Genomic DNA, 12,316 nt, shown 5'->3' with positions numbered 1-12,316 from the left:
AAGCCCCTTCCTATATTCCGGTTATTCTGAGGCCACAGCTTTGAAGAGGTAGAAATAGACATCGGAGGCCTCTGCCAATATCGAAGAATATGTAAGCCTGTCCACTTCGAAGCGTGCGCTCCTCAAACAAATTCTAGGGACGGAACAAATGACGGAACACGATCGGCTTTAAGCCATGGTACTGGACAGGGCCATGCAGATCACAACCTGATGATGATGGTGAAGATGAAGGGGGAGGGAAATAAAGATGGTGCTCCAGTAAACCATGGCTATTTTGAATGTGTCGGCAGATGAAATAATGTTGCAGCTCACGCAGACCAGGATAAGTGACTTCGCCCTTGCTCCCATTCGCGGGACATTTCAACAAGCGAACTTCGACCCAGTCATTAGCACCCAGAGCACTGGCCTCCAGTAAGCCTGGGGTGCCGGAGTTAGAGTTCAGCCCGGGATTTCGTTGAGCTGGGCGCCGGCACTTTTCAGATATGGCCCCTCAGCTTGACCAATTAGTGACAGTGGGGAAGCATAATCAGAGGGGTGTCCACTGGCCAAGTGAGAATCAAGAGGCGTGCAGGATGATGGATGAGCGCTTGAAGCGGCCGCCGTAGTGTTGAGAACTAATTATTAGCGTCAAGAACCAGCTTCAAGCAAGCGTCGCTCATTTTCTGGTCACAGCTTCCAAGGTGCGCGAACCTCGGGAGAATTTTCGTTCTTTTTTTGGATGACAGAATGCAAGAAGCCGACAGAAGATTGGAGGGGCCTCAAGTTCTGGCCTTATGGCGCTATGATTCCCAATGCGAGCTATCCGGCAGTTAAGCCAGACCATGATTGCTCATCCATACAGGCTCGCCAGCGGGGTGTCAGACTTCAGGGGCTTGAGAACCCTAAATCAGCATGTGGCAAGCGAGAGACAAATTTTGGCCGGGATATCAATTTAGCGTTATCGAAAGGGATTTGTTCACCGGCAGACCCAAACAGAGAGAAATTGAAGGAGGGACCTGATGCCGATGTATGGTCCAGACATGATGGAAAACGCCAATGAAGCTTTCGATGACGGCTCCATCTACCTGTGGCCCAGTGCAGAATCGAGGGGATTGGGGGCTTGAGACACGCCGGCCATGTGGTTGCTGACCCTTCACGGCGCAGCTCTGCCTTGTGGCCGCAAACTGACTGTCAGTGTCACAGCGCAAGGGGACCCGCAGGAAGGATCAGCTTTTGCGCTGACCAGCAAGATCAAGCACAGGCCTTTGTTCCCTGGAATGGATAATCTAACCAGGTGCCCAGAAAGGAACCAGACCCACTACTTCATGTCTGCTGTGAAAGCCATATACTTACATTAGAGGAGGGTTATGGAGTAGCTATTCTCGTCAGAGCGTCCGTGAGGCCACCTCCAGTTATATTTCGTGTATATGCTGGAGCCGCAATTATCACCTCCTCCATGTATGGGCTTTGCTTCAAGTTCTCTACTGCCTTACACCATAACCTGATGTGTGTATAGCAGAATCATGGAGTGTGGGTAAATTTGCCTCTCCCGTTTCAAGCGAATATCGCCCAGGTAATCAAATATCATTCCGAGGGCAGCTCGAAGAACGGCCTGCAGACCTGGAGCCAGTTCTGTACACGTACATTTACAGTACATGTCCTGTCCACTGCGAACATGCCTGATGCCGCCTTTTATCCGAGGGATGCCAACCTGTCAGGGGCCCTGGTCTGGGGCACGGGCAACGAGGCAAAAGTCCCGATTAAACACGTTCGGTAATGGCGGTTGTATGCACAGCTTATTTTAGTTGGAAGTAGTCGGCAGGCTCAGCGCTAACTTCCAAGTTTATGTTCAAAGAACTATAATTAAAATATTATGATTATTATAAATATCCCCGCACTCCCTTTGCAAATTTCAAATCCAAGCCGCAGTTCCTATCGAGAAATATTGGGTAACAAATAGAGAGCGGACGTGGACTCGGTGGTCGGGCAGGGCTTTAACTTCCCTTAATACAAGTCCCGGGAACAATACCATCTTGCTCTTCTGTGGGAAGGGGAGAGATCATTTCCTTCTCTGGCTGTTGGGCGCCCAAATTGCTGGCAAGGATAGAGGAACCGAACCGTCCTCACCTGTCAGCCGCGTTACGAGGAAAATGCCAATTTATCAATATTGCTCCCGCTGCTCCCCGCCTCTGACTGGCATGAACTCGGTTGTGAATGGATGGTCTAGGGAACTAAGTGGAGACGCCTGGGTCTGAGCGACTTTTCAAAGGTTTGGAGCAGTGTTTTAACCAGACGGACAACTTCTTGGTGAGCTGGCGTGGGTGGGATTTTGGTAGAAAAGTGAGCATGTACGTATTATGCTAGGATCTGAGGAGGGGCAATAGGGAAATTTCAAATTGGCTACTAAACAGACAGGTGATTGAGCATGCTGAAGTATCCTTGTATTCCACCGCGAACTCGGCTGCTTCTCCAAATGTAGTTTTAAGTGATCGTCAACTAGAGAGTTCTGACTTGAACCCCGATTCTACGGATGGATTGGTTCTATCTGCTGACAAAGATAGATGGGGCTATGGAGTCGGATGTCGACCTCCTTCTTTATCCACCTGCCAAGTTTCTTTAGGATTGGTGGCGTCTACAAAGAAGGGGAGTCTTAGAGCAGAGATATAAGATTTTGGTCCCAAATCCCGATCATGTATATTTCTGCTTGTTACGTTCGTGTAGCACTCCTAACATGATAGCACAAATCGGGTGGAGAACAGAATTCCCGACGTTTAGGAAAGAAGAACAGGAAAAAGAAATGAACACCCTCGTATAAAAAACCGCGCTGCTCCGGTAGCTAAGCACAATTTTCACATTATTCTGTTTATGAAAAACAAAAAGAAAAACAAAAGGGAACCCTAACATGTCTACTCCTGAGCCAGAATCTTATGGAAAGTCTCACCAGCCCGCTCAGGCTTGCCCGACTTGATGCTCTGCTGGCCGAGCTTCGCTTTGGAGAAAGCTGCAGCGTATGGGTTGAGTCGGAGGAGGACCTGTCTGTTGCGGAGGGGGTTTTTCTTCTGGACAGCACCTCTCTTGGTTTTGGCGTATCCCTTTGGCTCGCGGAGGGCGGATTGGACTTCGGAAGAGTTGATGAGACGGGTGATGTCAGCGTTGGAGATGAGGTTGGATGGGAGGAGGAAGTCCTTCTTGAGGGCGGATGGGACGGTGGTGGAGCCATAAATGGTGTCGAGAGCGGCGAATGCAGAGGAGGTCCAGACAATGAAGCGACCCAGGTGTCCACCAGGGGCCAATTGGAGGAGATTAAGAGCGAAGACAGGGCAGGTCTCAACGCCGGGAATGTTACGGAAGGCTTTGACGAGCTGTTTTCCATCGACGTCCGGGTTGTAGACGACCAGAGGTCCACGGCGTTGGCGGTATCTCCGTCCACGCATCTTTCCCTTTCCGGCACGAAGCTTGCGAGATTTCTCTACCTTGACAAGATCTGGGCCGGCTCCGAGGTTTTTGAGAAGGGCAATGGCAGCCTTGGTTTTAGCGATGGAGTCATTCTCAAATGCTTTGGAGTCAACCACCAGGGGAACTTCAGGCACGTTAGAGATACGGTGGCCACGGGCGTAGAGGAGCGCAGGGACGGAGGAAGCGGCCAGCGCAGAAGCGGTGGCGAATCGTCTGGGTAGAATAGCATTAGATTTATGGTGGTTTGACATTCATTAGGTTCCATTTCGCGTTTCGATATCCCAAGCGTCAATTGAGCTTCGTTCTGCAAAAAACTTACTTCTGGCCAAGGTTGATCTTCTGGTGCCATTTTCTCCAGACCTTAGTGGGAGCGAACATACGACCGGCGCGACATTGGTTACCAAATGCGGCTTGACCAGCACGGTGTGTTCCTCCTCCAGAGACACGGGGAATACGAGCGACAGCACGGCCTTGTAGAGTGACCTTGTATCAGCTTTGACCGTAGTCCACACCAAAATCGATGCCCCCAATTTAAGCCTTGACGAAATTTCACATACCAGTACCCCAAGACTCAGCTGAAGTCTGTTCGCCAGCCTTCTCGCTCACAGCATACGGCTGTCTCTTATTTTTCGCGATACCAGTGTGTACCGACCTAATCTCATCATCAGTTTCTCTTTCCCGTTCACGATTTCCTTCGTCGGGAGCTTACTGGACAATGTCGGGACGGATTGGTGACGCGAACACCGCGGGCAGAGGCTGGGTCGCACCGCTGGGCTTGCCCTCGGCATTGGCGACGGTGACGGTGGGGCGAGATGCCATTTTGTCGACAGGTTGCTGATCGTGGTTGGCGATGATGGTTGAGAGCAGAGGTTGTCGTCGTCGAACCCACGATCCGTCAATGTGGGTTTTCTCGCTTGGGAAAGGCGGCTCTGGTAGGGCCACAAAACCCTAAGCCCTGAGTTCCCGATCGGGTCGCTTGGCTTCTTACGTAATATTGTGGTCATGTGATCAGTGGCCCCTTTTTATTTCTCTTTCTTCCTTCGATTTTCTGCCTCATCAAGAGAGAATCAATCCGATGATAATTCAATAGGAATATACTAAACCGAATGCTTTCGGTCGAATCTACGTATTAACAAGCGATTTCCATAAAACCGGCCACTGCAGATTAGTACGTTCGGTTCTATTTTGGCCAGTTGGGAACAGGCTCCACCTGCACCACTTGTGTGTAAAGAGTGTGATCAACTTCCTTTTATGATATTTGCCCAACCTGGCTTCAAGTAAGTTAGCTATTAAATCTATAGCTAATCCGCTGAAGCTATCGTACAAATTTTCCGATGCGCGTGAAATGCTATGTACGCCCGATAAGCTATACATCCCGGTACTGTCCAACAAGGGAGGGGAGTTATTATATCCAACAATTTAAAGAGAAACCAGAGAATTCAAAACTGAAACTGCTTTAATATTTTTCGGAAGGAACATTCGAATTTGTGTTAGTAGAACGGCAGAGCTTTATATATATTCTTATATTGCTTAGAATCAAATTTGGTCAGTATAAAAAAAAACTAAATTTGAAGCCTAACGGGGCGCATGCCTCCTAGTTAAGTTGTTATTCTTCCGCATTGTTACCCTTTTTATATTGTCTATGCAATGACCATTAATATTTTGTGTTCCAATATCCCGAATAACTCATTATTTATAGCTATCTGAATCCAGTATAAGCTTCCCACAGAAAAAGTATTTCGATCCATGAACCTTCCGTCTCTATCAGCTGTCAGAATGTTAACAACGTTCTTTGTTGGAACTTACCTCTGCTAGATGAGTCACAATTAACCAGCCTTCCACCTCCATCATCCACTATTAAGGATATAAGTAGTAATATGAATACCTATTGTTATAAAACCATTTACGTTTTTATGTATTTTACAACGCATCATATTTTTCAAGATAACAAAGCAAGGCAGAGTCGAAGAGAAAGAGCGGGGCGGCGATTGGTGACTTGGGGGAACTCATTATTCACTATTATATAGTGTTATGCTCAAGGTGTGAAAAATCAGAGGGTTTGGGGTCTTGTCCTGCAGCATGGGACATGCGTGCACATGTTCTGTATTCCTCGTGTACAAGAAAATGCACTGAGTGGAGTAACACTCGGGGCAGGTTTGTGGGAGTTAGTATTTGTAAATGAGGCACTTGTGTTGATATACATTTTGCTTCTCAAGAGGTATCACCTAACAACCTTATCGGTCCCTGATGAAAATGTTCAGAAAGTTTTTATGTAGAGACAAATGTTTGAAATGTAAAAAGACAAAAAAAATGTGAAGTTAAGAAGTTAAGTACAAGAAAAGAGTCCCGTGTCCGACAAAATAGCATCCCAGATTTAAAAAGAAACGCAAGTAGAAGAAAAAAATAAAATACGCCTAACAAGTTAACCCCTAAGCCAGACAGTCTGTAATGCCAGAATCAGCGAGACATGCCAACGAAAAGAATATCAACAAAAATATGCAAGGGGTGGGCAAGATTTCTAATTTGTCAATCCCTGTCCGGACAGACGTCATAGCGCTGTCAAGTGGTAGTAGATCAGAAAATAGATAAGGCAAGAGGAAAAATCCACAAGAAGTACTCTTGAGAAAGGGGGGAAAAAACGAAGATGATATCTACAGCTCGCCTTTTCCCTATTTGCGCCTTTTCCGCCTCTCCCCGCTTTTTATTTCTATTCCTATTTATTTCCCTCCCAGACAACAGCACCTAAGAGTGTCCTCGTCGTCGATGGATCTTGGCGACATGATCGCGCTTCTTCTTAGCAGCAGTGATCGCAAAGGTGCCGGCGTCCGATGTGCATTGGGTTCCTGCAGCTACAGCCATGACGGGAGTCCACTGACCGCTCGCACAGCGCTGGAATTGAGTGCCACCAATGCAGTTCCATTCACCCTCGTTTGAGCAAGCACCAGACATGCCGCTACCACTGTTGTTACTGGGAGGGGGGTTTGCACCTGGGGCAGGGGCAGGGGCAGGAGGAGGGCTGACTGGGGCGGAAGAGGGTCCAGGAATGACTTGTGATACTGTTGCGAAGTTACCTGGGGAGACAGCTGGAGGTGGGGATTGTGCATGCCTCAGTGGGGTTGTGGCGGGCTGTGGCAGCGAAGGGCTGGGGGAAGGATAGGGCGAAGGTGTGGGTGAGGGGCCAGGTGCTGGGTAACCAGGATTACCGCCGCTTCCAGGCATGATCTTCTGGCCATCGGGTAAGACGCAGATAGGCTTGTCCATTGGTGCCAAATTGGAAGGGACGCCATCGCGCTCGAGAGAAGTGCCTGGTTCAGGATAGATAATATCATAACCCTCCGTGGTGTGGCAAGAGTTGATGTTAGCGACGAACATCTCTGGCAGATCTTGGCGTTTTGCGAGAGCCACTTTCGAAGTTTCAGAGCGAGGGGTCGGGGTGTAGCGGCGCTTCTTGCCTCCGGTAACAGTGATTGGGGCGCAGTTCATATAGAATTCGCGGTTGCCGATGCGGTTCAGCCAGCTCCAGGCGAAGGTGTACTCACCTGGAGCGATGCTGCTGGGAATCTTGAAATGGAAAACACTAGCGCCGTGTCCGTCGGGGTTAGCAGGAAGATTGCCATCCGCCGACGCGGGGCAGCCTCCTTCAATGGAATGGATAACCTTCCAGACCGATTTTTTGTTAGGGATCGGATCCTGAGTGAGAGAGAGTTGGCACGATCCACCACCATGCACGGCGCTCCCGATGAAGCTCAAGGTCTGTGTCTCACCAATGGCGTAGACGTTTTCCGGGGGCACTACGCGAGCGCCGGGAGTGTACGACTCGCCAAACTTGCAAGGGAAATCAGCTCCACTGGCATCGAGAGGACTATTGTTCAGAGAACCGGGGTTGAATGGAGTGGGAGAGCCAATCTTCATATGAGCATTGACGGTGCCTGCAGACAACAAAGCCGCGACAGCAGCCACAAATTTCGGGGGAAATTGCATGGTTAGGTCGTTGTTAATCTATTTCGAATGTCTTGATTTTAATTGCAATGCTGTTGGGGGATTTGTCGGAATGGCTTCGCAGAAGTGTTCCGAAAGGCGCTTTTATTTGTTGGCTTGGTTCTTGAAGGAATGTACGCACTACTATGCGAGTGCTCGAGGGTTCCTGAAATCTTTATCTGATATCTCGTTCCTGACGAGAAGCTTCGAGAGAGAAACAGTTGAACCTGTTTTCGATTTGGACTGCGGATAATCCACACAGCGGCTGGAGGGAACAGGAGACAGGAGTCAAGTAGACAAAGATAGTCTTAGAGACAGTCAGTAGGAGGAACAAGCAGGAAGGACCCAGAACAATGATGAGGTGATGTAAATGAGTGAAAATGATCTGCCAGGGGAGACAGAAGAAGATAAAAAGAAGTCAAGGGAGGGTGAAGAAAGTGTTGGATATAAATATTTGTCATTCAACAGTTGCGGTTTATTCCATCAGGCAGTGATATACCGCACTGTCGCCCCTTTCCCATTACAATGGAAATGTCTGGATACGAACAGTCCAAGCATGAGGACACTGACAGCAACGCAACTGGGGTATATGGGATATAACACAAGCAACGCTACCCGCAAGTGAGGACCAAAAACAGAATCTAAAAAAGGGGGAGTTGTACCTCTTTGAAGCAGGACTGTTTTTCAGCGAATGTTCCTGAAGCAGCTACTTGGTATGTATACTTTCCTGGCACCAAAACTGTGTATATAGTATATATATACACAGAAGGAATGGATAGGAAACTCTGAACAAATTGCCACAGGCAGAGAAGAAGAGTCCCAGGGGCAGATATGCAATGTATTGCGGTGATGGAAAGACAGGGAGGGACTGTGTGGACGAGGAACTAGCCCAAGCCGAAGAAACAAAACCCTGAACGGGACTAAAGGAGAGAAAAAAGTGGGATGCGGAAGGTGTCGAAACGGTCCAGCGTGAGGAAGAGAAAGATGAAGGAAAAACACAAGCTTGGCGGAGGGCAGCGAGGTTTTTATAAAACGCTGTCGCTGCATAACTCCTTCCTGGGAGAGCCTGGGATTCTCCGGTGACCTGCGGCGACACAGGCGAAATGGAAGGCCGGCGCTGATTCTCCACCTCCATGGATGGTATCGATAAGGTGCTTAGTGGCACTGTGCCTGACGGGGCGTGGTCTTCAGGGCTAAAATCCATGCTCATCTGGCTAGTCATCAGCCGGGGCCATGCATGCCTGTCAAGGGCGAGGGGTAAGTGTGCGCAGAGTGGTGCTTCTGTCCAACGGCAATTGGCCAGGGCTGCATTTGGCTGGTTTCAACATCCGCCGGGGGGATGGCCAAGCGGAGTGCAGAACAGAATTCGAAACAAGCTAAGCTGGCCGATTCCGCTTGGGTGGAGCATAGCGTCCTCACCATCTTGGCGAGTGGCCATTCAGGGCATGATGTTTCGTTCCTGATCGAGTGATTTGACGCAGTCATCCTACTGGAGGGACTTGGGAGGAGAGATGTGAGGAGAAATGAGAGAAACGAAACTGGAAACAATCAAGGGACTCGATAGTGTTCCTCTGAGTCTGAGGCTGTTCTTCCTCAGGCGAAAGGGATCTAACATTCACACTGTGGGTACTCCGTCGAGTCCAGGGAGGATGGCAAAGAGATCGCACAGCGACTCGCTTCCAAGGCTGCAACCAGTGTCGAGTCGTTGATGTGGTGGGTGGTGGAGTGCAAAACGTACGGATGTTGCGCCCGTGGAACCGTGGGCTGCCACCAAATGGCTCCAACCCAGACTAACTACGCAGCCAGGCCAATTACTGCCATTTAAGCGTCCCATCATGATACGACTTACCTTTCACACTCCTACAATTTGGGCGTAACCGAGGGACAACGCTGCTGAAATGGAAAGCCAAGGTCAGATGGGGCAACATCCTCTCAAGCTGACTGTGCCCATCCCCAGGGCCCACTCCCATCGATCAGTTTATCTTGCAAAATGCTCAACAGCGCCAGCACTGGCGACCCAACATTCTTGAGAGAGCCGAGAATTAGCCTCCAGTGGGTATAATCTTGGCCCTGTGGCGCTGGCGGCAGTGTGTGCGGCTTCGCCCGTGCCTGGCCCCGTTTGATCGGAGTAATATTTCCAGAAAGTCACCGTTCGACACAGCACGGGTCCAAGCGCCGCAGCTGAAGCTTTCTCTCGCAGTCTAATCCTCGGCTTCATCTCGTGTGAGATTGAAAGGAATGGATGTCTGCCTCATCTCTAAAAGAAGTTAAAAATAAAAAACGACTCGCTCGAAACAGAGAGTGTCATGTTGACCATGACGGACGGATTTCTCCGCTCATGACTTGTCCGACATCTGGACAAATGTCAAACCACAAATGGAGCCTGTCAGCAAAACCGCTGAAGAGCCAATCCATTTGATCCATCAAGCAGGCACAATGAACGGACCATCGCCCGGGATCGCCGATGCCAGTCATTCCTTTTTTATTGGCTGGAGACATTTGAAATTCTGGCCTATGAGCACCGAGACATCCTCAATCCGACCTGAAAGCTGTTTTCAGGTACCAGGGGGGCGTAGCGTTGATTGGGCCTGGTTGTTCGGCCCCAAATCTTTCACGCCAAAGACCAGGAACCGCTACTTGTTGGCCGCTAGTCCAGGAAACCTGACAACCGGCGAATAAAAGTGATCCTTCTAGTGCTGCATGCCAGGGTATTTTCTTTTCTTTTTTTCCCTCAAACTTCAAGTTTTTTCCCCACGGATACTTCTCGAAAGGACTGGGATTCGATGGGTGAAGGAGATCATAAGAATGAGCCCTTTTAGCGAGTTACATTTAACTACTCTAATTTTCCTTTCAGCGCTCAAGATTAATCATCCTTTTCTGACGCGATTTCACTCCCATCTTTTGTGAAACTCGCGCCATTTAAGTCGATACAAAGATGCCCAATCACACATATCGCTCAATCTCCTGTCCTACGAGTGAGGTTACAGACCCATCACAACGATACCAGCAGGATGGCTACCTCGACAGAGTAATTCCCAGGCCTGTGGTTCCTTGAATATGGCAGTATTACTTTCAACTTCTGCGCACCCGCCAAAAAACCTGAAACAACCGTCGGTGTGGAAAACGCTTTCAAGCACGAACCAACTGAAGGCTGCATTAGTGTCCATCCCTTTCACTTTTGTCTTTCTAGAATAAGTTAAGCCCATTCACGGATTCAATAAGAAATGATGAAAATGAATCAGGACAAGTCAGATTTTCCACCATCGCCAACAATAATTATTCGCACGGTCTCGGTCTTTCGCCGACTTTGACAAAGCTTCCTCTTCCTTTCCTTTCTCTGTCTTTTTTTTTTTAAAAAAAAAAAAATCCTTCCAAACATTTCTACCGTTCTCTCCGAACCATGGAACCAACGCCCGTTTTCTGTGGTACAACCATTCCAATCCCGGAAGTTTCCAGTTGTTTATTTTAATTTTTATTTTATACTTTCTTTGATAACATCTTTTTCACTCAGACTGACTATTTCAAGGAAATATTCACGATCTTACTTTTTCTTTTTCTGTTTTTTTCCTCGTCACCCTCCAGTTTAGCAAGGAATCACCAAAATTCCACTAAAATAAGCTGACAGAACCCTGGAAATGACCGGTTGTCCAGCCTGTCGACTAAGCTGAGCTGGTATTCGATCCAACCCCTGGTCAACCCCCGGCGAATTTCTTTCACCCAAAAACCCGTAAGGTGGGTCGCTCACGACAAGGTGTTATAACTACACAAGGTCAAGACCGGCCAACATCGTGGGATGGATCCGCGGGGTGAGTTGTTGGCAGCCGCGAGAACAACGAGTTCAATCCCGATAAGTTATTAGGAACGAAAACAACTAGCGATTAATTTTTATTCTATTCTTTTCTTTCATAAGTAGGTGGCAGATTTTCAGTGTTGTGGGACATAATTCACCGACTAGCATGACAAATTCCTGTGGAATGTAGTAACGTTTGAAAATACGGTGAGGATAATAAATCTAGCACAGTGTAGATGCTGAACTACCTATACTTTGCACAGTACTTGCTTGGATCCATCTTTTTTTTTTTTTTGTGGCGATGTGCTCTCCATGTACCCAATGCCAGAGTATATATGTATGCCTCATCGGATCATGATATATCAAAAAGCTTAACCAAGGAAGACCGAGATTTCCTGGGACAAATCCACCTTTTGGCCCTGGCATAATCCCAGGGTCCTTGTTATTTGTCTACGGATATTATCCAGGGGTTTCTCTCTGTGTAATTGGTGTTCAGAGCGAAGCGGCTTCCTCTGTGTGCATACGGCGTAACCTTGCAACTTCGCATGTTTCAGCTTGGCTATGCAGAAAGAAAAAGAAAAAAAAGAAAGAGGAGGAAGTAAGACTAAAAATGCCATTGAATATTTTTTTATCCTTCATTGACTGAAATTCAAAGATAGATTGACTACGGAGTAGTGACCCCTGTATTCCAGCAAGAGAACACATCCACTAACTAACTAGCTGACGTGAAAGCAGCTCCCCAGCCAACAGGTCATATAAATGTGATAACACCAGCGTGGGCTGCTAGGCGCTGCGGTGGTCAACGAATAGCCAACCACCACAGGCCGGCATGCCGAATCGCATCGGATGATTTGCGAAGCGCCAGAGTCAGTGTGACAGCGTGGATCGCTCGATGATCGTGCCGTTTGGCCAGCCTTCGTGATTCGTGCGTCTGTATCAAACATTGAACCATTAGTTATCGACGAATGTGACAATCCGTCTAGTACATGATCATTTTGCCATGTTCGGTATCTCGATAGTTCGATGTCGACGATTGGACATTGAGAAGCCTTTGAAAACCGTCTGGAGTGTAGGGGAAATATGATTCATCCAGCAGTTTTGAAACGCAGTCTC

At 48.3% G+C, this 12,316-nt stretch overlaps 4 protein-coding genes across 4 annotated transcripts; 2 read left to right on the top strand and 2 right to left on the bottom strand.

The window, feature by feature from the left end:
• Window positions 1–265: 265 nt before the first annotated feature.
• HCBG_06446 (uncharacterized protein) lies at window positions 266–1,221 on the top strand (the record flags this gene model as incomplete). The annotated part of the gene is made up of 3 exons (XM_045433495.1): window positions 266–411; window positions 673–1,006; window positions 1,183–1,221. The coding sequence occupies 3 exons, from the start codon at window positions 266–268 to the stop codon at window positions 1,219–1,221; spliced, it is 519 nt and encodes a 172-aa protein (XP_045285808.1).
• A 1,179-nt stretch (window positions 1,222–2,400) lies between these two features.
• On the bottom strand, window positions 2,401–4,297 carry HCBG_06445 (60S ribosomal protein; the record flags this gene model as incomplete). The annotated part of the gene is made up of 4 exons (XM_045433494.1): window positions 2,401–3,648; window positions 3,755–3,905; window positions 3,993–4,087; window positions 4,145–4,297. 4 exons carry the CDS (start codon window positions 4,252–4,254, stop codon window positions 2,886–2,888), a joined length of 1,119 nt encoding a protein of 372 aa, XP_045285807.1.
• A 1,880-nt stretch (window positions 4,298–6,177) lies between these two features.
• HCBG_06444 (uncharacterized protein) lies at window positions 6,178–7,416 on the bottom strand (the record flags this gene model as incomplete). Its single annotated transcript, XM_045433493.1, has 1 exon — window positions 6,178–7,416. One exon carries the CDS (start codon window positions 7,414–7,416, stop codon window positions 6,178–6,180), a length of 1,239 nt encoding a protein of 412 aa, XP_045285806.1.
• A 1,130-nt stretch (window positions 7,417–8,546) lies between these two features.
• HCBG_06443 (uncharacterized protein) lies at window positions 8,547–9,459 on the top strand (the record flags this gene model as incomplete). The annotated part of the gene is made up of 2 exons (XM_045433492.1): window positions 8,547–8,670; window positions 9,371–9,459. 2 exons carry the CDS (start codon window positions 8,547–8,549, stop codon window positions 9,457–9,459), a joined length of 213 nt encoding a protein of 70 aa, XP_045285805.1.
• Between the last annotated feature and the right edge of the window lie 2,857 nt (window positions 9,460–12,316).

Source organism: Histoplasma capsulatum (assembly GCF_000150115.1).
Source record: "Histoplasma capsulatum G186AR genomic scaffold supercont2.9, whole genome shotgun sequence".
Classification (NCBI taxonomy): domain Eukaryota; kingdom Fungi; phylum Ascomycota; class Eurotiomycetes; order Onygenales; family Ajellomycetaceae; genus Histoplasma; species Histoplasma capsulatum.
The sequence above is the reverse complement of the archived record's forward strand: the minus strand, read 5'-3'. Positions and strand labels throughout refer to the sequence as shown.